Here is a 22956-nt window from a genome sequence, read left to right on the forward strand (position 1 = left end):
CCGTGGCTTAACAGCCTAATCCTCCGCCTTGCGGCACCAGCACACGGGGTTCTAGTCCCAGTTGGGGCGCCGGATTCTATCCCAGTTGCCCCTCTTCCAGGCCAGCTCTCTGCTATGGCCCGGGAAGGCAGTGGAGGATGGCCCAAGTCCTTGGGCCCTGCACCCACATGGGAGACCAGAAGCACCTGGCTCCTGGCTTCGGATCAGCACGATGCACTGGCCGCAGCGGCCATTGGAGGGTGAACCAACGGCAAAGGAAGACCTTTCTCTCTCTCTCACTATCCACTGTCTGTCCCCCCCCCCCAAAAAAAAAAAATCTGTGTGACCCTGTCAGTGTTGGAGGTACCCATGCTGTCCTTGTTTCTGCTGACAGAAATACAGTGATTCATTATTCTGTATGTTTAATGATCTCATGAGAAAACAAAAAAAAAACTATAAAAAAAAACTAAAAAAAAAAAATGATCTCATGAGGTCTTTTTGGTCGATCTGAACCTATGGACAAACTGAGGACCTTATCCAAGTATGCTTTTCTCTAGAAAGGGTTCCCTTTCACTTCTGGAATTCCAAGACATGGCTACCTGTTGCGGTGGATTCATTCTGAGAGGAGGAGTGCAGTGGGGGCAAGAGGCACGGAGTCACTATGAGTCAGGTGAAAGCAGGCCAGAGGTGAGCAGCCTGCAGACTCCTTTATTTCAGTCAGTACAGCAGTTTAAATAGCCAAGGCAGCCAATCTGGTCAAGGGGTGGTCTATGCCCTAACCAATCACAGCCTGTTGCCAGTCAGGCTCCATTGTCATGTGGTTTCCAAAGCCATCCAATCACAGCCTGTTGCCAGGCAGTTTCCGTTGCCAGCAGCCATCTTGGCATGGCCTTCTCATTCCACCACAGCTACCCTGGATCCATCTGCTCCCATCCAGGGTCCCCAGCTCAACCTGTGTGTCCCCTTCCCACCTCCTAATCACAGCTCATGGCCAGCAGTTCCTTGGACCTTTCAGGAGGCCCCACCCTGTGAGCCAGCACAGGATTGAATTGATTCATCACACTGAGGGCTCTCCGGACTATGGCCCCAACCTATCTGGTTAGCTTTGCTTTTGTTTTTGTTTTAATTCTTTGGAAAGCGAGGGAGGGTGGGCAGGGCAGGAGGGGGGGGGGCGGGGGACGGGACTGACTCTTTCCCATCTGCTGATTCACTCCCCAAATACCCACAACAGCCAGGGCTGAGCCAGGAGCTGGGAACTCAATCCAGGTGTTCCACATGGAGGCCAGAGACCCAAGTACTTGAGTCATCACTACTGCCTCACAGGGTGCACATTAGGCAAAGCCACATCAGAATCCAGAACCAGAACTCAAGCCCCGGCACTGTACCATGGGATGTGGGCAGCCCAAGCAGCGTACTGACCACTCTGTCAAACACCTACCCCTATCTATCTTTGGGTTTTGAAGCAAGTTTCTTACCCTTGCTTGTCCCCTTCTCGAAATGAGATTAATGCCTACTTAGGGAAGGTTGTGATGGGGACTACAGACAACAACTGACACTTTCAGTAACCAGCGCACCGTGAGAGTTCAATGGCCATCTGCTCAAGAGCTCTCGCCATGTCCAGGGCTCTAAGGCCTAGCTGGTCACCTCCCTCCCCTGTCCCTTACAGAGAGGCCATAGGTACCACAGCACAATACAGTTGCTTTATTGTTTTAAAAATGTGGAAACCCAGGCCCCAGGACACAAGTGATGCCAAGGGGCAGAAAGGATGGAGAAGCCATGGGTCCTGGCATGGAGACGAGCGGACAGATGTCAGGCCCTCGCTGTAGGCTCCCTTTGGCAAAGGGCTGCTCTTTCTGCCTGCAGCCCACCTGAGGCCGGGCCCTGTCCAGGGCCAGGCCCTGCAGGTGGGGGGGAAGCTCGGGCAGGAGGAAGACATGTCTGACAACCATCCCTGAAGAGGTAGTGAGCAGCTCCCGGATCAGTTCAGGGCGGGCGGACAGGAGCTAGGCTGAGGGGCCTTATGGGCCACCCACTCCCCACACAACTACTTGTCCACTGGCATGCTGTGCTCCGTCCTGATGCAAGCACCGGAAGAGAACATCTGAACACAAGAAGGAAGGAGGCCCCTGCGTAAGCCTCTTCCTCCCTTCTCAGCCACGTGGGAGGAGCAGCTGAGGCCCTTCCTTTAACCAGAGGGGCACCTGGTAGGGTTACAAACCAATCTGCCTAAAAGCCACATTGAGCTAAAAGCTTCAATCCATTCATCCTCTCCAGCCGCGGGGTGAGAATCCAAAAGGCAGCACTGAGAGCCAAGTGAACTGGGGCAGGGGTCCCCCTACTGCCTCTTCCCCAAGACTGGGGAGACCCAGCTGCTCCTCAGGCCTGAGAGGAATCCAGGACCAGGGGCCGGACAGGCAGGGCCTATCTTCCAGGCTGGAGGTGGTTGTGGAGCTGCTCCGCCTGGGTCTTCAGGCGCTGGAATTCCTCCTGAATGAAGTCGGTGAGCGCTTTGCGCATCTCCACCTGATGACAAGGACACGGTCGGCCCGCAGCCCTGGGGGAGCTTGGCCAAGGTGCCATGTGAGACCAAGGGCTTGGGAGGGCTGAGGACAGCTACGGGAGGAGACTCACTGCTGACTTGTTCTCTGCCCTGAGCCGCTCAAGCACAGGCAGTGCGCTGAAGGGCTTCCCAATCAGCACGGTGATTTTCTGTGGACGACAAGGAGCAGGCCGAGTGTCTGTAGCCCCAGCCCAAACGACCTGGGGATCCAGAAGCAAGACCTGGCCTCGACATGCTGCACCTCCTTCACAGCCACGCTTCCTCTTTCCAGGGCGCTGTTGGGCTCAATGGCATCCCAAGGCCAGCCTACTCCGGGGATCCATCCTATAGTCAACCTCTCCTGTCTGGGCCCCAGAGCCCACACCTGCCCCAGCCTCATTTCCTCTGCCCTCTGCCAGGAAGTCCCTGCCTATGGCCCACTCAGTAACCTTGCTGAAGCCTAAGTTCAGCTCTGTGGTGCTGAGTGGGGGCCCAGGGCAGATGGTGGATAGGCAGACAGAGACACACAGAAGGTCAGCAGTCCCTACTTACCTGTCCGAAGCGGGGGAAGTAGGGTGGGCTGTTAGGGAGGACGTCGTTCATACCTGCAGCACAGTGGATAGAGGCCAGACATGGGGTGCAGCAGGGTGCCCTGGGACCAGAGGGAGCCCTCCCCGCCATACACTGGCCCCCTCCCAAACACCGTCGAGGGCAGTCCCTCTCCTGCCCGCTTCCGGCTCACCAACATGCCACAGTGGCAGGATGATGGGGTTCAGATGACACTCGGCAATCAGCCGCCCGATTCCTGCCCGGGGGAGGGGCAGACACATTAGCATGAGTGGGGACAAGCTTCCATGGCAGTCTCCAGCCACTGCCACCCTGCTGGCCCCCAGTTAAAACCACTTCCCATGGGCTTGTCCTGTCCTTGTCTTGGCACCTGTCCCCTTCTTGCTGGTCCCAACACACCCAGCCAGAGGCTAGGAACCAGGAGCCTCAGGGCCCTCTCGGGCCAGAAGGATGGCCACGGCCAGGGCCCACAGCCCTTACCCCACTTGAAACGCAGGAACTCGGAGCTCATGTTCACTTTCCCTGGTGAGAGAGTGCAGAGACAAGTCCTGGCGGCTGGTCCTGCCCACACTGAGGAGGGGTGGGCCTCAACCCAGCCATCCCTGCTGACCTTCTGGGAAGATGTGCACCCAGTCCCCATGGTTGAGCTTCTCCAAAATAAAGTCCATCCCCTTCTGGTAGACGCCATCTCCTGCGGAGAAGAGGCCTGTCACCATCAGTCCCCTTCTCGGCCCCCCACTGTGCTGTGCCAGTGGCTGCCTCCAGGGCTGGCTCTGTGTCCCACCCACTGTGACCCTTGATGTCCCTGGCTCAACAACATGCTCTGAACCTCCAACTGAGGGCGGGCGTTTGGCCTAGCAGCTAACACACAGGCTAAGTTGCCCGTGTCCCATATCAGACTGCTTCAGTGTGAGACGGATAGAGTGTGGCCCCTCACTCTAGCTTCCTGCCACTGCAGATTCTGGGAGGCAGCAGTGACGACTCAAGTGACCGAATTTCTGCCACCCATGTGGGAGACCTGGATGGAGTTCCCAGCTCCCAGCTTCACCCTGGCTGGGCCACTGTAGGCATTTGGGGAGTGAACCAGCAAATGAGAGCTCTCTGTCTCTCTGCTTCTCAAATGCCTTTTTTTTTTTTAATTTTAAAAACCTTGAAGTACCTGTCACACACAAGGTACCATCATCTCTAACCATCTCCTACTGAAAATCTGAACTTGGCAGTTCTTCTCCCTGCGTCTGACTGTTTCACTGGCTCACCCACATATCATCCATCCTGTCATATACCCCCAGACTCCCAGGTCCTCTCTCCCCAGCCAGGCCCACAGCTGCCACTCTACTGCTCTGAGTCCTCCTTCCTCTCGGGTGCACCACCCCAAGGGTGACCCTACCGTGCATGACCCCTACCCTTGAGAGCACTGCTAGAATAAACCAAGTGCATTCACTCGGGCCCCAGAATCTAGGCAGCAACCCTTGCCTGGGGTCTCGGCCACTTCCCAAAGCCACTCTTCACAGGCACCCCTGAAAACCAGATCCTCCTTTAGGGAGGTCTCTTGGGAAAGGGAGGACAGACAGCGAAACACATGGTGTCATCAAGAGCTTGGGAAAAACCGAAACTGGCTAGACTGAAGAAAGGGGAGTTGAGCTGCCCCTAGAGCCAGCAACCTTCCACCCTGGGGAACCCTGTGACCATGGCACTGGACCCAAGAGAAGGAAGTGCCTCACACGCTGTGTTTGCTCAGAGTACACAGTCATGACCTCACAGATGCAAAGGTACCCACACCTGGACAGAGACAGAAGAGAGGCCGATGGAGAGGGTGAAGAAACGGGGCAGAGTAAGTATCCTCATAAGGTGACAAGTGAAGAAGCCCTGCCTCACACAGACAGTGCAACTAATGCACTAAGAAAGGGACTTTTAACCTGTCCTCTGCCACGCTGATTCATTCTAAAGTGCTCGTTAGGGATCCAGGAGTCCCGAGCCAACCCAAACAGGGACCTGATCTGACAACTCACTCAGGGAAAATGGAGGGGAGCCCAGAGCTTTCTTAGGACACGGTAAGAGCAGCGGCTTCCTTATTTGGGATCACAATGCATAGTAGGTGTGGCCTTCATACGTATTGATCCTTCTCTGCAAAACCCACTTGAAATGAGGGTTTAAAAGTATTGGAGATGGCCGGTGCCGTGGCTCACTAGGCTAATCCTCCGCCTGCGGCGCTAGCACACCAGGTTCTAGTCCCGGTCGGAGCACTGGATTCTGTTCCGGTTGCCCCTCTTCCAAGCCAGCTCTCTGCTGTGGCCAGGGAGTGCAGTGGAGGATGGCCCAGGTCCTTGGGCCCTGCACCCGCATGGGAGACCAGGAGAAGCACCTGGCTCTTGGCTTCGGATTGGCGTGGTGTGCCAGCCGCAGTGCGCCGGCCACAGCAGCCATTGGAGGGTGAACCAACGGTAAAAGGAAGACCTTTCTCTCTGTCTCTCTCTCACTGTCCACTCTGCCTGTCAAAAAAACAAAACAAAACAAAACAAAAGTATTGGAGATATGGGGGCTAGTACTGTGGCGTGGTAAGTTAAGCCTCCACCTGTGGTACCTGCATCTCATATAGGTGCCAGTTCTAGTCTTGGCTGCTCCTCTTCTGATCCAGCTCTCTGCTATGGCCTGGGAAAGCAGAGGATGGCCCAAGTCCTTGGGCCCCTGCACCCATGTGGGAGATTTGGAGAAGGCTCCTGACTCCTGGCTTCACATAGGCCCAGATTCAGCCATTCCGGCCATGTGGGGAATGAACCAGTGGATGGAAGATAGATCTGTCTCGCCCTCTCTCTCTCTCTGAATCTCTGCCTCTGAAATAGATAAATTCATCCTTAAAAAATTGGAGACATACTTCATAATTTCTACGTTTTGTGAATGTTCTTCCTTCCTTTCTTTCTATTTGTTTGAAAGGCAGAGTTAGAGAATAAGGGAGAGACAGAAAGATCTTCCATTCGTTGCTTCACTCCCTAGTTGGCTGCAATGGCCAGGGCTAGGCCACACCGAAACCAGAAGCCTAGAACTCCACCCCGGTCTCCCACGTGGGTGGCACAGTCCTAAGTACTGGAGCCATCATCCACTGCCTTCCCAGACACATTAGCAAGGAGCTGGATCAGAAGCAGAGCAATCAAGACTTGAACCGGCACTCATGTGGGATGCCAGTACTGCAGGCAGTGGCTTAACCCACGGCTTAAACTGCTGTGCCACAATACAGGGCCCTTGCGAATGCTATTCTTCTCACTTGTGTAAAATAACTAATACTTAACTATCATATGATGTCTATGCTTGAGGAGAAAGGGAAATTGGGGGGGGGGGGACACAGAAGCCAAGTGTGCCACACACTGCCTTTGCTTCTTTGCTTGAAACCTGTGTAAACCAGATCTTCGCTACACAGCAAATGAGTCAGAAATAACTGCTCCCTGCCCCCTTTCTCTGACTGCAGGTGCTGGAAGAAGGGCCCACTTCTGTCTTTAATTAGACAATAAAGCCTAGATACAGAGCAAAGAGAAAAACAAGAGACAAACAAAAGTAGCCAGGGGAGGTCTGTGAGGGTGCTGCCCGGAGGAATGCTGACTTAGGGATGGGGGGTGGTCAATGTCCAAGTCCCCTCTCTCAGAGCAGGACAGGATAAACGGGGCCACAGCCTTTCACACGGTGGCAGGACGAGAACCCGTGTGTGCGAGGAGAGGCCGCCCTGCCCTCTAAGGCTACGACAGCTCACTCTTGCAACTCTCACCGCATGGGAAGGCTCCTGTGGGGTCAGCAGCAGCTTCCGTGCTGCCACACATCCGAGTTTGCTTCTTTCGTCCGCGACAATTGCCTCCTGCCAACTCGGTGGCGTCCCTTCCCACTGTGCCTGGAAATGCCATCATGGACCTCCTCCCTCCCTCTCTCTCTCCCCCTCTCTCTCAGAGCAGTCAATCTCAGACCCACTCACTCCACAAGCCTGTGTTTCCCCAGAAAGCCAACTCTGTGACACACGCTACTGCTATCAACGGATGACAACTGTGTACCACAAGTCTCTCAGCTACTTTCCTGGGAGAAGGGCCGTGCCTAAGGCTTCCTGGAATTCCCACGGCAGAGCTCTGGGTGCCCACCACCCTTGAACTGCGGCAGAGAATCGAGGGCTCACCAGGAAGCCATCTGTCTGCCAGCAGCCTGAGCTACCTCTCGTGGGTCACCCAGTGGTTCCCCTGCCTCCCAGGCTGCCTCTCACATACGGGGCTGTCTACGACAAAGGCACGGGCCTCTGGCCTCCCTGCCCCCAGGGAGGCCTGGACAGCTGGGCAGAAGCGCCTCCAGGAGGGGCAGCTCACCTCGGCACACAGGCACACACTTGCCCAGGCTGAAGAAGCGAGAGTGCAGCTCCTTAGTGAAGCAGATGTCTGCAGCCGCAGGGGTCCTGCAGCGGGGACAGGTGCAGTCACCCCTGCCTCCCAGCACCCTGCCCACCCCACCAGCCCCAGCACGACGCCTGCCAGCAGGGGCATGCTGAACAAAGGCCCGGAGGAGAGCCTGCAGGGCCCCACTCCAGGCCCCGCCTGACTGCTCACGCTGCCTCCTGGGCAGAGACGGCTGGGGCCTGCTGGGCTCGGCCCAAGGGGCCCCTTCCTCCTCACCAACGCATCAGCTTCAGGTTCCAGATGTGCTGGAGTTTCAGGATCCCTGGAGAAGGAGAGGAAAGCCTTCGCATTCGCACGTCCCTTTTCCCCAGGGAGTGCCTATCTGCATCAGGTCATTGCAGGGAGACAGGACAAATGCAGCAGCACGACCACTTCCCTACAGCCCTAAGTGACGCTTTGCAATCCTTGGGTTGGACCCCCAAAGGCCCCCCAGCTCCTTCCTCTTCGGCCACTCTGCACATGTCACTAATGCTGTGTCTAGCCTGCAAGCCGACTGATGCGTTCGGACAATACCCACTCTACACCTCCCGCTTCACCATCACAGCCTCCAGCCCAGCCCAGGCTACAGGGCAGCAGCAAGGCCTCCTCCGGGGCCGCCTATGATCCACCTGTGGCATCCCACACGCCACTCTCCACCCGGAGGCCAGAGTGAGCTCTAACCCGACCAGGGGGCTCCACATGGACTCCACTCCACTTAGCCATGCAGGTCCTGGGCAACCTCCCCCTCCCACCCCCGCCACCCCACTTCTGGAGATGAGCGACCTCCCGTGAAGTCAGCAAAGCAGGCCCTTCTAGGCGGGGCAAGTGGAACCCCAAATGGGGGCTGGCTGAAGGGTACAAACTCAGCCAGGGGCAACCTGGAACCAGGACAAAGGGCCCAGCCCCTAGCCTGCAGCCTCCCTGACAGGATTCCCTGAGGTTAGTACTCCCAAGGACCTGTGGGACTTTCACCAGCAGAGACAACAGATGGCTCCAAAAGCCATGACGTCAGAGTAAAGAAACCGCTGGACCTTGCTCTGTGGCTGTTTCCTCATTCCTTCGAAATCTCTGAAGCTAAATCATGCTCCCTGAGAGATCCTGATGGGACCAGTGGTGCCAGTCCCAGCCTCTCCACACCCAGCCCACTGGTCGGGTACCCCAGAGATGAGGGTCATCCATGCAGGACTGGTGATTGGAGACAGTGATGAGGGGCGTGGCAGGCCCTCTGTTCTCGATGAGCTCGTACAGCACCTCCTTGTTGTGCACGGTGAGGTGGTTCATGTACTCTGGGGGGACAGGACGATGTCAGCCCCCATCTTCCCACTAGGCCCAAGGCTAGCACCCTGCCAGCGCCCCCACACCCCAAAGCCCCAACTCTGGCCGGGCATGGGAACCCGAGACAGACCCGGCCTCAGCCTCGGGCCCACTCACTAGTCCAGAAGCAGCTGTAGGTGCCCACCAGGCCCATGACGACACTGCTGGCCAGGGTCCAGGTGAGCCGCGGCACCGCCGGGAACGGCCATTTCACGTGCAAGGGCATCTCCCTCGGCCGGCCTGCCCCCGCCCCCAGCGGCCCGACGCTCCCCCGGCCACTGTGCAAGCCTGTGGGGCCGCTCTGGGGGGAAGGGGGTCTGGGTCCTCAATTGCTTCAGAGAAGGGGCTCTGATAGGCTCGCGCACAGGTGATTCGACCAAGGTCACTTCATGGTCAGGCCAGTGCAGCGCCTGGCCCCGCTCTCTCGCTAAGAAGGAGATGCAAGCGAGCTCCGAAGCCGGGGCCGCAAAGAGGAGCAGGGCAGGGGTCGCTGACCGCCTGCAGCGGCAGCGCGCGACCCGCGCACCCGCCGGAAAGCGGGCCCGCTACAACACCCGGCTCCCTGCCGACTGTCGCAAAACGCGCCCGAGCCGCTTGACGGCAGCGGGGGCGGGCCCACAGCCCCTGACCCCGCCCCCGTCCCGCCCCTCCTTCCCGGAGTCCTGGTTAGAGACCGCCGGCGGCCGAACTTCCGTTTTCTCTTTAATTCCTCATGAGCTGTGCAGCACAAGTGTTTGAAGTCGCTCGAAGCCTAGGCTGTCGGAGCACTTTTACCTTATTTGAGCTTCTCCCCTTTATTTTTATTGCTAAATTCTCATGAAATAGACTCTCATGGCTGTTGCAGGCTTTTGGGGAATGAACCAGCGGATGGAACATTGCTCTCTCTGTCTCTGTCGTTCTGTCTGTCCCTCTCTCTGCCACTTTGCCTTTCAAATAAGTAAATCTTTTTAAAAAGAAGTAACCATTTTATAGTATTTTATATCATATTAATGTAATGTTTATTTTTAAAAAATATTTATTTATTTGAAAGGCAGAGTTACAGACAGAGAGAGAGGTCTTCCATCTGCTGGTTCACTCCCCAATTGGCCACAATGGCTGGAGCTGTGCCGATCCAAAGCCAGGAGCCAGGAGCTTCTTCCGGGTCTCCCACATGGGTGCAGGAGCCCAAGGACTTGGGCCATCTTCTGCTGCTTTCCCAAGCCATAGCAGAGAGCTGGATTGGAAGTGGAGCAGCCAGGTCTCGAACCTGCACCCAAATGGGATGCCAGCACTGCAGGCAGCGGCTTTACCCACTATGCCATGTTACACCAGCCCCCTTAATGTAATTTTTTTAAAAAGATCTATTTATTTGGAAGGCAGAGTGACACACAGAGACATTTTTTTAAAGATGTATTTATTTTTATTTGAAAGAGTTACACAGAGAGAGGAAAGGCAGAGAGAGAAAGGTTCTTCCATCTGCTGGTTCACTCCCCAATTGCCCACAACAGCCGGAGGTACGCCGATCCGAAGCCAGGAGCCAGGAGCTTTTTCCGGGTCTCCCACTTGGGTGCAGGGGCCCAAGGACTTGGGCCATCTTCCACTGTTTTCCCAGGCCATAGCAGAGAGCTTGATCAGAAATGGAGCAGCCGGGACTAGAACTGGCACCCATATGGGAGGCCGGCACTGCAGGCCAGGGTGTTAACCTGCTGCGCCACAGCGCTGGCCCCAAGAGAGTCATATTTTCCATCTGCTGGTACACTCCCCAAATGGCTACAACAGCTAGGTCTGTACCAGTCTGAAGCTAGGAACTCCATCCAGGTCTCCCATGTGGATGCAGAGGCCTAAATACCTGGGCCATCCCCCACTGCCTTCACATGCGCATTAGCATGGAGCTGGATTGGAAGTGGAACAGCATCTACTTGAACGGACACCTATATGGGATGTTGGTGTTGCAGGTGGGGCTCACAAAAGCAGCTGTTATTTTTTTTTCATTTTTAAAGCATTATTTTATTGATTTAAAAACAAATTTCCAGTCTGAGCATTTAGCACAATGGTTTAAGCTGCCTCTTGAGAAACCTGCTTCCCATATGCCTGATTGAGTTCCAGCTTCCAATTCCAGCTCCCTAATACGCCTGTGAAGGCAGTAGGTGATGGCTCACGTACTTGGGACCCTGCCACCTGTGTGGGAGACCTGGATGAAGCTCCTGGTTTGTAGCTTCAGCCCGGCCTTGACCCGGCTGTCGCAGCCTCTTGGGGAATGAACCAGTGGATGAAAGATCTCTGTCTCTCCTCTCGCTCTCACTCTGCCTTTCAAGTAAATAAAATAAATATTTTTAAAAATAAGAAAATACACTGCACATTTTAAAAACAGTAATAAATACACTGCACATTTTTAAAAATAATAAGTAAATAAATACCTGGCAAATTTCCAACTTCCTGCCCATCACCACACCCATAGGTCCTACGAACAGGGCATTGAGGGTGCCGCCTGCCTGGAGGCCCCATGTGAGTTCCAACAGTGTGACAGCATGTGCATTCCACCGGCAGCTCTCTCGTTCTCCTGTCGCTAGGACAGTCCCTGCACAGACTCTTCCTCATTTCATGTTTCTAGAGCACTCGTACCAACACGCCTAACTCCAGTGTGGGCAGCCACCCCCGGGCTCAGGACCCGAGCATGGGGAGCAGGGCTGCTGTCCTGTGGGGCACCCGGTCACGCTGTGGGCACCTCTATCAAGCACAAGTTCCGCCGGCTCCTGTGCTTTCCCTAGCTGCTGTCTGGAGGCCTCCAGGGAGAGCAGAGCTCAGGGTTACGCTGAGCCACCAGCTCCTGCTTGCCCTTGACCCTCGGCACAGGTAAGTGTTCATTAACTGTGAGTGCTGGTGCTGGGTGGGCGCTGCTGCTCAGTCACAGCAGCGGCTGTCCTGCCAAATTCTACAGGGCTGGTCTCCCATTGGCCCGGGGAAGGCTGGGATCTGGCAGTGCTGGGGGCCCGAGCGCCTGCCCTTCCTGCCTGTGGGAGTGCAGAGCCAGCAAGGGTGGGGCAAGAGCGGCCGGCTAGCAGCTGCGGCTGCGTGAGTCACAGAACCGGCGTCTTCCTCTTTTTCCTCTCGGATCCGCACCCAGCCAGATGCTGTGCTTCCGCTGGCTGTCTTGCTCCGATTGAGGCTGAGGCAGGCCCCATGACAAGCTGGTGTGTGCAGGTACGAGAGCCCCTGGGCTGAGGAAAAAGGGGATGACGTTACCCTCTGTGCGCGGTGGGAGCTGGGAGCAGAAGGGAACCCAGGGCTGGGCTTTGAGGGCAGGGTCCAAACAGCGGCTCTCTGGTTCTTCCTGCTCATGGCGCTTGTCGGGGGTCTCTGCGCCAAGAGCCTGCGGGCGTGCCCCTGCCAGCCCACGGCCACCCAGTACGCACATGGATCCCAAAATAGGGACGGAGCAGGAGACCCAAAGCAGCCTGAATGACAGAACAGGTGCTCAGAGAGCAAAGGCAAGAGCGGCCAGGGAAGACACTGTGACACAGAGACAGGGGAGAGCACGGGACAGGAGTGGGGGTGGGGGAGGGGGAAGGGAGAGAGAGGCAGGAAGTGAGCCGAAGGGGAAGGCGAGAGGGAGACAGAAGCAAAGGGGTCCTTCCTGGGACTGAGCCGCAGACAGGGTGACATCCGGGTGACGCTGAGACAAAGATAAGCTGAGAGAGAGAGAGGTTCAGACAGCAGGGTCTCCCGCACAGAGCTGGACTCAGCAGAGGTGGCAGGGCACGAGAAAGAGAACCCATCACACAGTGCAAGTTGGTGAGTGGCCCATGTCATAGCTGGGACTTGGGCTTGAAGACAACTTGTCACCAGTGGGGGTAGTGAGCCCATGAAGATACTCCTCTAATTGCTAATGGAGAAAAGGTGGATGCACTGGGGCCTCCCTGACTCGGGAGTGAGGACGCCTGGGCGGTGTGGGGGGGTGATAGCAGCACTTTCAAAGAATGAGGTTGGGGCTAGCATTTGGCACCTCAGTAAAGCTGCTGCCTGTGACACCGGCATCCCACATGAGCATGAGTTCAAGTCCCAGCTGCTCCACTTCTGATCCAGCTCCCTGCTAATGTACCTGGGAAAAGCAAAGGAGGTTGGCCTGGGTGTTTAGGTTCCTATTATCCACATGGGAGACCCAGATGGAACTCTAGGCTCCTAGCTTACGCCTGGACCAGCCCCGGCCATTGCTGCCACTTGGGGAGTGAACTAGTGGATGGAAGATTCTCTGTCTCTCTCTCTCTCTCTCTCTCTCTCTCTCTCTAACTCTGCCTTCCATATATATATATATATATATATATATATATATATATATTTTAAGTGAAACAATGAGGTTGAATTTAGCCTAGTGTTTGTTTAACAGACACACATCCCATATTGACGGCCTGTGTTCGATTCCCTGGAAGCAACCAATTACTGAAACCTCAATCCTGACTTCAGCCTGGCCCAGCCCCAGGAACTCAACCCAGGCCTCCCACGTGGGTGGCAGGGACCCAACCACTTGGGCCATCACTGCTGCCTCCCAGAGTGTTGGAGTCAGGGGCAGTGCCTGGACTCAACCCAGGCACCCCAATACGGGATCTGAGCGGCACAAGCAGAGTCCTCACTGCTGCACCAAATGCTTGCCTCAGTAAAATTTTAAAGTGTTTTAAAAATGTTGCATGTATTTATTTGAAAGTTGGAGTTACAGAGAGACAGAGGGAGAGACAAAGTGACAGAGGTCTTCCATCTGCTGGGTCACTCCCCAAATGCCACAATGGTCAGGGGTGGGACAGGCCAAAGCCAGGAGCCAGGAGCTTCTTCCAGGTCTCCTACACGGTGCAGGGGCCCAAGCACTTGAGCCATCTTCTGCTGCTTTTCCCAGGCATATTAGCAGGGAGCTGGATCAGAAGTAGAGAAATTAGGACTTGAACCGGTGTCCCTGTGAGATGCCACTGTCTCAGGCAGCATCGTAACCCACTGTGCCACAATGCCAGCTCTTAGTTTTTAAAGGACAGGAACTCAGGGCCGGCGCTGTGGCATAGTAGGTAAAGCTGCTGCCTGCGGTGCCAGCATCCTATATGGGTTCCAGTTTGAGTCCCAGTTACTCCGCTTCTGATCCAGCTCCCTGCTATGGTCTGAGAAAGCAGCAGAAGATGGTCCAAGTGCTTGGGCCCCTGCACCCACCTGGGAGACCCAGAAGACGCTCCTGGCTTCTGATCGGCCCATCTGCGGGCTCATTCCCCACATACCTGCAACAGCTGGGACTGAGCCAGGCTGAGGCTGGGGACCAGAAACTTAATCTGGGTGTCCTACATGAGTGTCAGGCACCCAAGCCCATGAGCCACCCCAGGGTCTACATTAATGCAGGAGCAGATCTGGGGTTGAAACCCAGGCACTCTGACATGGGACATGGGTGCTCCACTGCTGAGCCACAAGCCTGCCTCACTGTGTGCACACTCGGAGCAGCACTACTCACAATAGCCAACAGGTGGCTGCAACCCAGTGTGCATCGACAGAGGTACAGATCAATCAAACATGGGCTGTCCACACTCTGGCAATGGGGTAGTAGGGAGGAAACTCTGACACTTGCCATGACATGGAGGCATCGATGGACCTGTACTGTGTGATTCCAGTTATTTGAGGTCCCTGGAGGAGCCCACCTCCTGGAGACAGACCGCAGCATGGTGGCGGCCAGGGGCTGGGGGTGAGGGAGTAGCGGAGAGCTGGTGTTTCCCGGGGACGGCATTCCCGCTCCAGACCCCAGGCGAGTTCTGGAGAAGCATGGAGACTGGACAGCAGGGTGAACGGGCTCAGTGCCACAGAACTGTATGTGCGCCTGGGAGACAGTAACAGTGTATGCAATTTGTATCTGATCACAGTTTAATAAAAGAAAAGCACGAGGTTGGGTTGGGCCCAGTGTACAGGCGGCAGCGCAGGACCCCAGAGCAAGAGGCAGGCACCGTGCAGGGCAGCTGCAGGGTGAGTGCAGCGTTCTTCGTGCTGTGTTCCCAGGTCTCTGGAGGAAGAGAAGCGCCCACATCTGGGAGCACACCCTGGGCGAGCTACCTGTGTTCCCCGAGAGGGGCCTGCAGCTGCCTGCGGCCATGACCTGCCCAGCTGTGCTGCTCTTGGTCCTCCTGGCCAGTGGGGCCGAAGCCTTTCGAATCTGTGCCTTCAACACTCAGCGGCTGACATTGGCCAAGGTGGCCAAGGAGGAAGTAATGGATGCTTTAGTTCGAGTACGTTCACTGCTGCCGGGAAGCTGGGCCCCTGAGGACCATGACCCGAAGCCAGCAGCCCTGTGTGACCAGGGGCATATCCCAGAGAAGAGGGGACACAAGAGATATGGGTGCAGAGTCGCAGATCACATTCCTTACCTGTCATTGGCCTCAGTCTCCTCCTCTGTGAAATGGGTGGGATGGGAGCAGGGATGGGACTCAATCTATCTCTAGGTCCTTTCTAGTCCCATTGCTCTCTGGGGGCTGCAGCCAGTGAGCCAGGCCAGTGTTGGCCACAGCACTGCCAGGTTTGCCCCACCCCACCACGCAGCAACTGGCACCGAGTCGGGTTGGGTTGGTGTTTTGCAGATTGTGGCCCGCTGTGACATCATGGTGCTGCAGGAGGTGGTCGATTCTTCTGATGCTGCCATCTCCCTCCTGCTGCGGGAACTCAACCGGTGAGGAGGGCTCTGGGGGTCTCACCTGGGCCTACCCAGAGCCTCAGAGGCCCTGATCCTGGCTTCCTCTTTTCCTGGCAGATTTGATGGCTCGGGACCGTATAGGTCCCTGAAGAGTGACATGCTGGGGCGCAGCACATACATGGAGAAGTATGTGTACATCTACAGGTAAGCGGAGGCCTGGCTGCCCTGTGACATGGCTCACGAGTTCCATGGGGCAGCCTCCCCTCCTCACTGTACTTGTCCTCCTCAATGCTTTCCTTCGAGGATCGTTCCTCCCTCCATCCCAGCCAGTGAGCTCACGTAGCAGAAAGCTTCTCCATGCACAAACATGGGGCCCCTCTTCCTGTCTCCTGACCGCTCTAAGGGAGCGACGGGCACTGGGTTCTAGGGAGAGACTAAGTGGGAGCCACACATGGGCCTTGGCTGCACCTGACTTCCAGAAACAGATCTAAGGCCCTGAGAAGACAGGCTGTGTGAGGGGGCAGAGGGCTCTGGAGTCAGGATTGAGATGGAGCAGGACTGTCAGGGAAGGGGACCTGCTTTTCCTAGCTCGGTGAAATTATATGAAGCTGGAATTTGCTCCGAAATGAATGGAGAACTCCTAGGTATCTACATGAGGAGAAATGGAGACAGCCCCACCCCACGATGAAAACGTCCAGCTGTGTTCAGTGGGTGAACGGTGTCTGACACGTGGTCTACCCATGTGCTGTGATTTATTTAGCAATGAGAGGGAGTGAAGAACGGCCACATGCTGTAGTATGGGTGGACTCGGAGAGAGAGAGAGAGAGAGAGAGAGAGAGTCTTCCATCTACTGGCTCACTCCCCAAATGGCCACGATGACTGGGCTGGGCCAGGCCAAACACAGAAGCCAGGAGTTTCCTCTGGGTGTCCGACATGGGTACAGGGGCCCAGGTACTTGGGCCATCTTCTGCTGCATCTCCCACATTAGCAGGGAGCTGGATCAGAAGTGGAGCATCCAGAACTCGAACTGACGCCCAAATGGGATGCCGGCACTGCAGACAGCGGCTTAACTCACTGTGCCATAGCGCCAGCCCCGCCGCATAGCATTCCATTCATATGAGAACTTCAGAATGGGCAAGTCCACAAGGCATAAAATAGACCAGCAGTTGGGAGGGGCTGCGAAGAGGAGGGAATGGAGAGTTAACTGCTAATGGCTGCAGTGTGAGGTTTCTTTCTGGGGTGAGGAGTCGGTCCTAAAATTGACTGTGGTAGTAGCACGCCCTTGTGATTGGAGTACAAACCCACGTACACTTTAAACTAGCAAAACTTGTTGGCATGTTAAGAAACATATCTAAACAAAAAGAAGTTCTAGAAAAGACTGTGGCCTCCATGCAACTGGGCCGCCGGTAAGAGGTCCCTCCCTGAGCGCCAGCTCAACCGTTGGCACTTGCAAAGCCAAATCGGTGACTTGGGGTCACTGCTTCCCATCCTTTGCTCCTGCCAGGTCCCACAAGACACAGGTCCTGGATTCCTACGTGTACCAAGACCAGGATGACCTCTTCGCACGGGAGCCCTTCGTGGCCCACTTCACCCTGCCCAGCAAGGGTAGGAAGGGAAAGAGGGTGGGTGGCCTGGTAAGTGGGAGCAGGACAGGGAGCATGGTTGGCCCCTCCGGGGGGCTTGCTTGCCTAGAGGAGGCTGTGGGGGAGAGGGAGCAGGTGGCAGCCCCGGCCCCCTGGACTTTGCAGTCCTTCCCAGCCTGGTGCTGGTCCCACTGCACACCACTCCTAAGGACGTGGAGAAAGAGCTGAACGCCCTCTACGATGTGTTTCTGGACGTCTCGCAGCACTGGCAGAACCAGGTAAGGCTGGGGCGTTGGTGCGGAAGGCATGGGGAGCGGGTGGCCCAGCGGCCAGGCCCGCCCGGTCACTGCTGCCGTCTCCAGGACGTGATCCTGCTCGGAGACTTCAACGCTGACTGTGCGTCCCTGACCAAGAAGCGCCTCAGCGAGCTGCTCCTGCGGACACATGCAGGCTTCCGCTGGGCGATCGCCGACGGGGATGACACGACGGTGCGGGCCAGCACACACTGCGCCTACGACCGCGTCGTCCTGCACGGGGAGCGCTGCCAGAGCCTGCTGCAGGCTGCGGCTGCCTTCGACTTCCCCAGGAGCTTCCAGCTCACCGAGGAGGAGGTGGAGGATCGGGCCACGCTAGGAGGGGAGATGGGAACAGGGCCCCAGGGCAGCCCCTTACCCTGGGTACTCACGCCTCTCACCTGCCATCCCCAGGCCCTGAAAGTCAGCGACCACTACCCCGTGGAAGTGGAGCTGAGCCGGGCGGTGCACAGTGCGCAGCCCCTCCACCTGGCTACTCTGCTGCTGCTGTCCCTGCTGCTGTCCCTGCTGCCTGCTGAGCTGGGCCCACAGATGTGATGACAACACTACCCGCGGGACTCAGACCCCGGCCCTCCCGCCCAGCCTGCCCGAGGCTGAAGGCACTGCAGCCCACCTGCTTTTAGTTCGGCTATACCTCTGCCTGCTATGAGGAGAGGAAGCCAGGGACCCCGAGGCCACCCCATGCTACCAGGCAGTGTCTGCGGTGAAGACAAAGCAGGGCTGCGGTGGGGGAGGGGGAGTGGTGCGGCTCAGCAGGCATCACAACAGATCCAGATTTTATTATGACAAAAGGAAACCTATACATCGGGAAAGAAGCCACAGTTGTAGAATATCGCACAGGTGTAGCGGACGCCAATGGCCTTTGAATACGGAATGCAAAGAAATCAACAGGGAAGCACTAAGACCCCAGGTGGTACCGGGATGGAACCAGGCAGTTGTAGCAAAAACAATAGTTTCTGTGAACAATGGGAAACGTTCCTGCTCCTTCTAATTCAGGGAGTGAATGGCCTAGAAACAGCCCAAGGTTTGCTGTCAGACTTGCCCTTAACCTAGGAGCGAGCAGTCTGGCTCCCACCCTCCATGGTGCAGTCAGTCCACACTGAACAGAGAGCAAGCCAGCCAAGGCAGGTTACCAAGGCAACAGACCCACACCAAAAATACAGTAGCCCCTTCTCAGGACATCAGCACAGCTACTACCTGAATACACAGTTGCCCAAGGACGCGACACACAGCCGAGGAGTAGCCTATCTAGGAACCTACTGATCCTATCCTGGGTATCAGTGTCCTGGGACACCCCCCCTCCCCCCCTCCATTTTCCAAAGAAAGTAACAATAAAAATCACTGGAACTGTATCAGAGTTGCCTTTTTTTAAAACGTTTATTTCAAAGACAGAGCTTCCATCCGCTGGTTCACTTGCCAAATGTTTGCATCAGCAAGGGCTGGGCTAGGCCAAGTCGAGGACCTGAACTCCATCCAGGTCTCCCACATAACAGGGAAGTGGACCAGCCAGGACAGGAACACATGCTGATCATGGATGCCAGCTTTGCAGTGTCAGAACCCAAAACACCACAACTGCCCCGTACGTGTCAGTTACAACTGTTTATGGTTTAGAACTATTTCCTCAGGTTAAAAAAAAAGTTAACTTTTCACATGGCAAGAAATGAAGATTACAGGGGCCAGTGCTGTGGCTTAATGTGTAGAGCTGTGCCTGCAGTGCTGGCATCCCACATGGGCGATGGTTCAAGTTCCAGCTGCTCCACTTCCCACCCAGCTCTGCTATCTGGGAGGGCAGTGGAAAATGGCCCCAGTGTTTGGGCCCCTGCATGAAACCCTGGCCCTTGTGTCCGTCTAGGGAGTGAATCTGGAAAACCTTTCAAGTACATAAATATCAAAACACAAAGTAGCTGATGAATAGGAAGGGCCCTTGGCTTAGACAAGGTGTGCGGCTCCAAATGACTCAAGCAGTGCCTGAAAGACTAGCTGAACCAGGTGGCTAGGCCCCACCCAGCTAACTTACTCCTATGCATTTCCTGTGTGATGTTGCTGACACAGGACACTGGGAAAAATATTCCATTTGGGCAATACATGGACCCAAGCAACCTGGGCTTGTAAAGTACTTTTCTACCTTCTGCCTGGATGTGGGAGGCCCAAACCAAGCCACTGGAGGGCAGCTGCTCATGGTCCCAGGCACCCCTTTCCAGGGTTTGTTCCCAGTAGCTCTGCCTGGTGCCAAATACGGGCTCATGGCCCACTGAGCTAGGTCGAGACTTTGTGCCACAAGCCTCCCGAATGAAGATGCAGACACAGCCGTGATAGGAACCAAGCTTTATTATCCATGATTAAGGAGCACGGGAGAGTGAAGCTCTCAGGAGTGGAGGGCCCGCCACTTGTCCAAGGGACCACGATTGGGGATGTACTTGACCCCGCAGCCGTCTGGGATGAGCCGCTTCTCCGCCACCATGTCTTCAAATTCATCCGCGTTAAACTTGGTAAAGCCCCACTTCTTTGAGATGTGGATCTGAGAACATGGACAGAGTTGAGTCATGAGGCCTGGGGTTAGAACAGAGGAACAGAGAGGCTGCAGCAGTGCTTACCTTCTGGCGGCCAGGGAACTTGAACTTGGCCCTGCGTAGGGCCTCAACCACATGTTCCTTGTTCTGCAGCTTGGTGCGGATGGACATGATGACTTGGCCAATGTGAACTCTGGCTACTGTGCCTTGGGGCTTTCCAAAAGCACCCCGCATCCCTGTCTGCAGCCTAGAGTAAGAAGAGCATGAGGTCAGAGGCACGAATGTCCACTGCGCAGGGCTGTCTCCAAGGTCCCTTAGGGCAACCCATACAAACAACAGGTTGCATACACTACCAAGGAGGCTGCTGTTTGCAGCCATTGCACACCAAGCCCCCATGAAGAAAGGGAGCTGGTCGGCTTAATTAGCTGCAGGGCACACAGGGTCCCAAAGAACTAGTGTTGGACTCTGAAGAAGCACTGGGCCCACCTGATGGCTCCCCAACTACCTCCCTGACAGCAGAGGTCGTTTCCAAGAGGATGGACAAGGAGCTGTGGCCATCAGAAGCGGCTCCCAGCACATGCAGCCCAGACACAAAGACTAAAGTCATAGCATGGATTTCTGGCTGGCTTGACCAACTGTAAGCCCAGCTACAACCCCAGGGAGAGGGAGTGTCCCTGGGGGCCCATTTGCCAGCCCTGTGCAGACCTCCCACAGCCACTCCAGCGCCTAAATGTACATGGACTCACCTTTATGCCCTGATGACAGACCAAGCCCCAAACAGAAGTCCTAAGCTAGGCCAAGATGCCGGGAAAACACAGAGCCCCAGCTCACCTGTCAGCACCAGCACAGGACAACATCTTGTTGATTCGGATGACATGGAAGGGGTGGAGCCGCACTCGGATATGAAAGCCATCTTTGCCACAGCTTTTTACCATGTATTTGTTGGCACAAATACGGGCAGCCTCCAGGGCTACAAAGGGGAAGGAACCAATAGGCTGAGGTAAGATTACCATCCCCAGCTCAAGGGGTGGGGGTTAGTGTCTTGGCAAAAAAGCAAAGAGACTTCTATTTAATCAACTGTTAACACTGAACCATGCCTCACCTTCAGAAGAGAGCTGCTCATACTCATCCGACACCATGTGGCCACACAGTGGAAACTCATCCACTTTTGCCTTCTTCCGGCCCAGATCAAAGATACGGATCTTGGCATCTGAAAAAGGCTCACGGGTAAGTGTGTGGGCAACTGAGCACTGCCAAACTAGGCAGAAAGAGTCTACTACTTACCAGGGACACCTCGGCAGAAGCGAGACTTAGGGTACGGCTTGTTCTTACAATACCGGTAACTGCAGGAGGAAAAAGAACCCCAGATTTGGTGGGCTTCACGCGTGAGCTCACCAGGCACTCTTCAGTGCTGCCTAAGGCCCAAGAACGACAGAGGAGTTTGTGGCAAATACATGGCAACCTCTGAACCGTGTCCACTGGAGCAAGCTGACGTGAAATAACAGCCACACCACCAGACATGCGGTAAGAACAAAGTCCAGGCTCCTCCTTTCCCACAGTGCTCAACTTCCCATAAAGCCAATATTAGAAAGAAACTCCCCGAAAGCGAAGAGAAATAACTTCCCACGAATGCACTGTGCACTAGACACTGGTCACACACAGCCCTCCCCCAAGGACACTCGACTAAAGTCCCTCTGGCACGTGGCAGTTAATCCGCCTTCAGGCCACGTTAAGGGCACTCGGCGCCCCCTGTAGGGGACAAGCGACAACTGCACCGCTTTTGCCGGGCGGTCCCTGGTGTCCAGTAAGACCCAACGCACGTCCGGAAAAAACACGGGGATCGCACACAAAGGCACTGACAGGCTATGGAGCCCCAAAACGCGGCAAAATTGCAGGACAGATGGTGGGAGGCAAGACCGACGTCGTTCCCAGTACGACAGTGGAGCAGTCCTGGGTCAATCCCCAGCCAAACAAGAAAGCGAGGGATGGGCCTTAAAGTAGCACGAACATTCAAGTTAAAAAAAAGAGAACGGAATATAAACAAAAGCTAAAAGCGTCCCGAAAAACTGTAGGGAAAACATGCGATGAGCTCCCAGGATCGCCACACGTCCGAGACTCCACCCAATGGTTAAAGCCGCCAAAAGTAATTCGCCCTCCCTTTTCCCAGAAGTGAAATTACATAGATTCGGAACTCACCACCGGGCGGGGCGGCGGCCCATGGCGACACCAGGGTCTTCGGTGGCTGCAATGAAACAGGTAAAGTTGGAAAAGAAATCTAGGATAGGCCTCTAACCAGACAAGAGAAAAAAAGCAAGGGCACCTTACGAGCCCACACTGGCGCATACTCACCGTGCCGAAGGAAAAAGAGGCGCTCCCACGCCTGCGCAGGCCTTTTATAGTCGGCCTATCTTTACGCGTAGGGACCATAGAGTCTAGACCGATGCCGGTGGACGCTCTATCAGACGTTCCGACCATAGACGCAATAGCGTTCTGCGCCTGCGTAGGGGAGCGAACAGGCGCATGCGCAGAGTGGAGAAGCAGCTGGCCTTCTGAATCCCCGGAGGCCAGCTGGCGAATGGGGCTTGGCCACATCGGCAGCGTTAGACGCTCGCTTCCGGTTGGCCATTTTGGGGATTGAATTCTCGCCCTAGGCTGCACCATAGCGGTGACAGAAGTATATTGCTAGCATTGAAAGAAGGAAAGTATTCTCGGATGGGATTTACGGCGGCCCAGCAGGCAGTTCCTGAGATGGAGGGGCCCTAGTCAGGCGCTCTGAGCCTCCCTCTGGGAGCCTTCCCAGCGGGAAAAGGCCATGCTGGGGCCTTTGAGCTGCGTTCCTTTGTACAGAGCAGGAGACTGTGCCCGAACCCCTCAATAACCAAACAGTCTGAAGCAGGCCTTGCTACGACTGGAGTGCCGTGTACCCTTTTCCTAGAGACACAGTGGTCTTCGTGATTCCTGCGGGGAAGAAGCCAAAGAGACGCCTTCGCGTAGATCCACGGACTGGGGGAGCCCCTGGACAGTGTAGGGTCAGCCCCGCCCACTGTAACCTGAATAGGACGTTGTGCGCCCAACCCTGGGTGACGGGAAGGCAGAGGGCGCCCGCCCTGGCCGCCGTGGCGCTGGCG

At 55.8% G+C, this 22956-nt stretch overlaps 3 protein-coding genes and 1 non-coding gene across 9 annotated transcripts; 1 reads left to right on the forward strand and 3 right to left on the reverse strand.

The window, feature by feature from the left end:
* Window positions 1-1408: 1408 nt before the first annotated feature.
* On the reverse strand, window positions 1409-9352 carry TAFAZZIN (tafazzin, phospholipid-lysophospholipid transacylase). Of its 6 annotated transcripts, none has more exons than XM_062183615.1 (11): window positions 8945-9352; window positions 8643-8771; window positions 7723-7768; window positions 7420-7505; window positions 6840-6959; window positions 3696-3776; window positions 3566-3607; window positions 3261-3323; window positions 3071-3123; window positions 2611-2739; window positions 1409-2502 (listed from the first exon to the last, which is right to left on the reverse strand). In XM_062183615.1, exons 1-11 carry the CDS (start codon window positions 9006-9008, stop codon window positions 2401-2403), a joined length of 915 nt encoding a protein of 304 aa, XP_062039599.1. In that variant the 5' UTR covers window positions 9009-9352; the 3' UTR covers window positions 1409-2400. The 6 variants fall into 6 exon arrangements, with proteins under 6 accessions (XP_062039599.1, XP_062039598.1, XP_062039601.1 ...); XM_062183614.1 differs by having other exon boundaries at window positions 1412-2502; window positions 8917-9352; XM_062183617.1 differs by having other exon boundaries at window positions 1418-2502; window positions 2611-2688; window positions 8917-9352.
* Window positions 9353-11827: 2475 nt separating this feature from the next.
* Window positions 11828-18662, forward strand: DNASE1L1 (deoxyribonuclease 1 like 1). Its single transcript, XM_062183326.1, has 8 exons — window positions 11828-11979; window positions 14794-15020; window positions 15369-15457; window positions 15539-15625; window positions 16926-17026; window positions 17170-17282; window positions 17367-17615; window positions 17712-18662. The coding sequence occupies exons 2-8, from the start codon at window positions 14886-14888 to the stop codon at window positions 17853-17855; spliced, it is 918 nt and encodes a 305-aa protein (XP_062039310.1). The 5' UTR covers window positions 11828-11979; window positions 14794-14885; the 3' UTR covers window positions 17856-18662.
* A 966-nt stretch (window positions 18663-19628) lies between these two features.
* Window positions 19629-22136, reverse strand: RPL10 (ribosomal protein L10). Its single transcript, XM_062183327.1, has 6 exons — window positions 22025-22136; window positions 21113-21171; window positions 20931-21038; window positions 20660-20798; window positions 19913-20075; window positions 19629-19836 (listed from the first exon to the last, which is right to left on the reverse strand). The coding sequence occupies exons 1-6, from the start codon at window positions 22045-22047 to the stop codon at window positions 19684-19686; spliced, it is 645 nt and encodes a 214-aa protein (XP_062039311.1). The 5' UTR covers window positions 22048-22136; the 3' UTR covers window positions 19629-19683.
* On the reverse strand, window positions 20125-20259 carry LOC133753891 (small nucleolar RNA SNORA70). The gene has a single exon (XR_009865128.1). It is a non-coding gene; the product is annotated as a small nucleolar RNA SNORA70 (small nucleolar RNA).
* Window positions 22137-22956: the final 820 nt, after the last annotated feature.

The sequence above is a fragment of the Lepus europaeus genome, chromosome X, assembly GCF_033115175.1.
Source record: "Lepus europaeus isolate LE1 chromosome X, mLepTim1.pri, whole genome shotgun sequence".
NCBI lineage: Eukaryota > Metazoa > Chordata > Mammalia > Lagomorpha > Leporidae > Lepus > Lepus europaeus.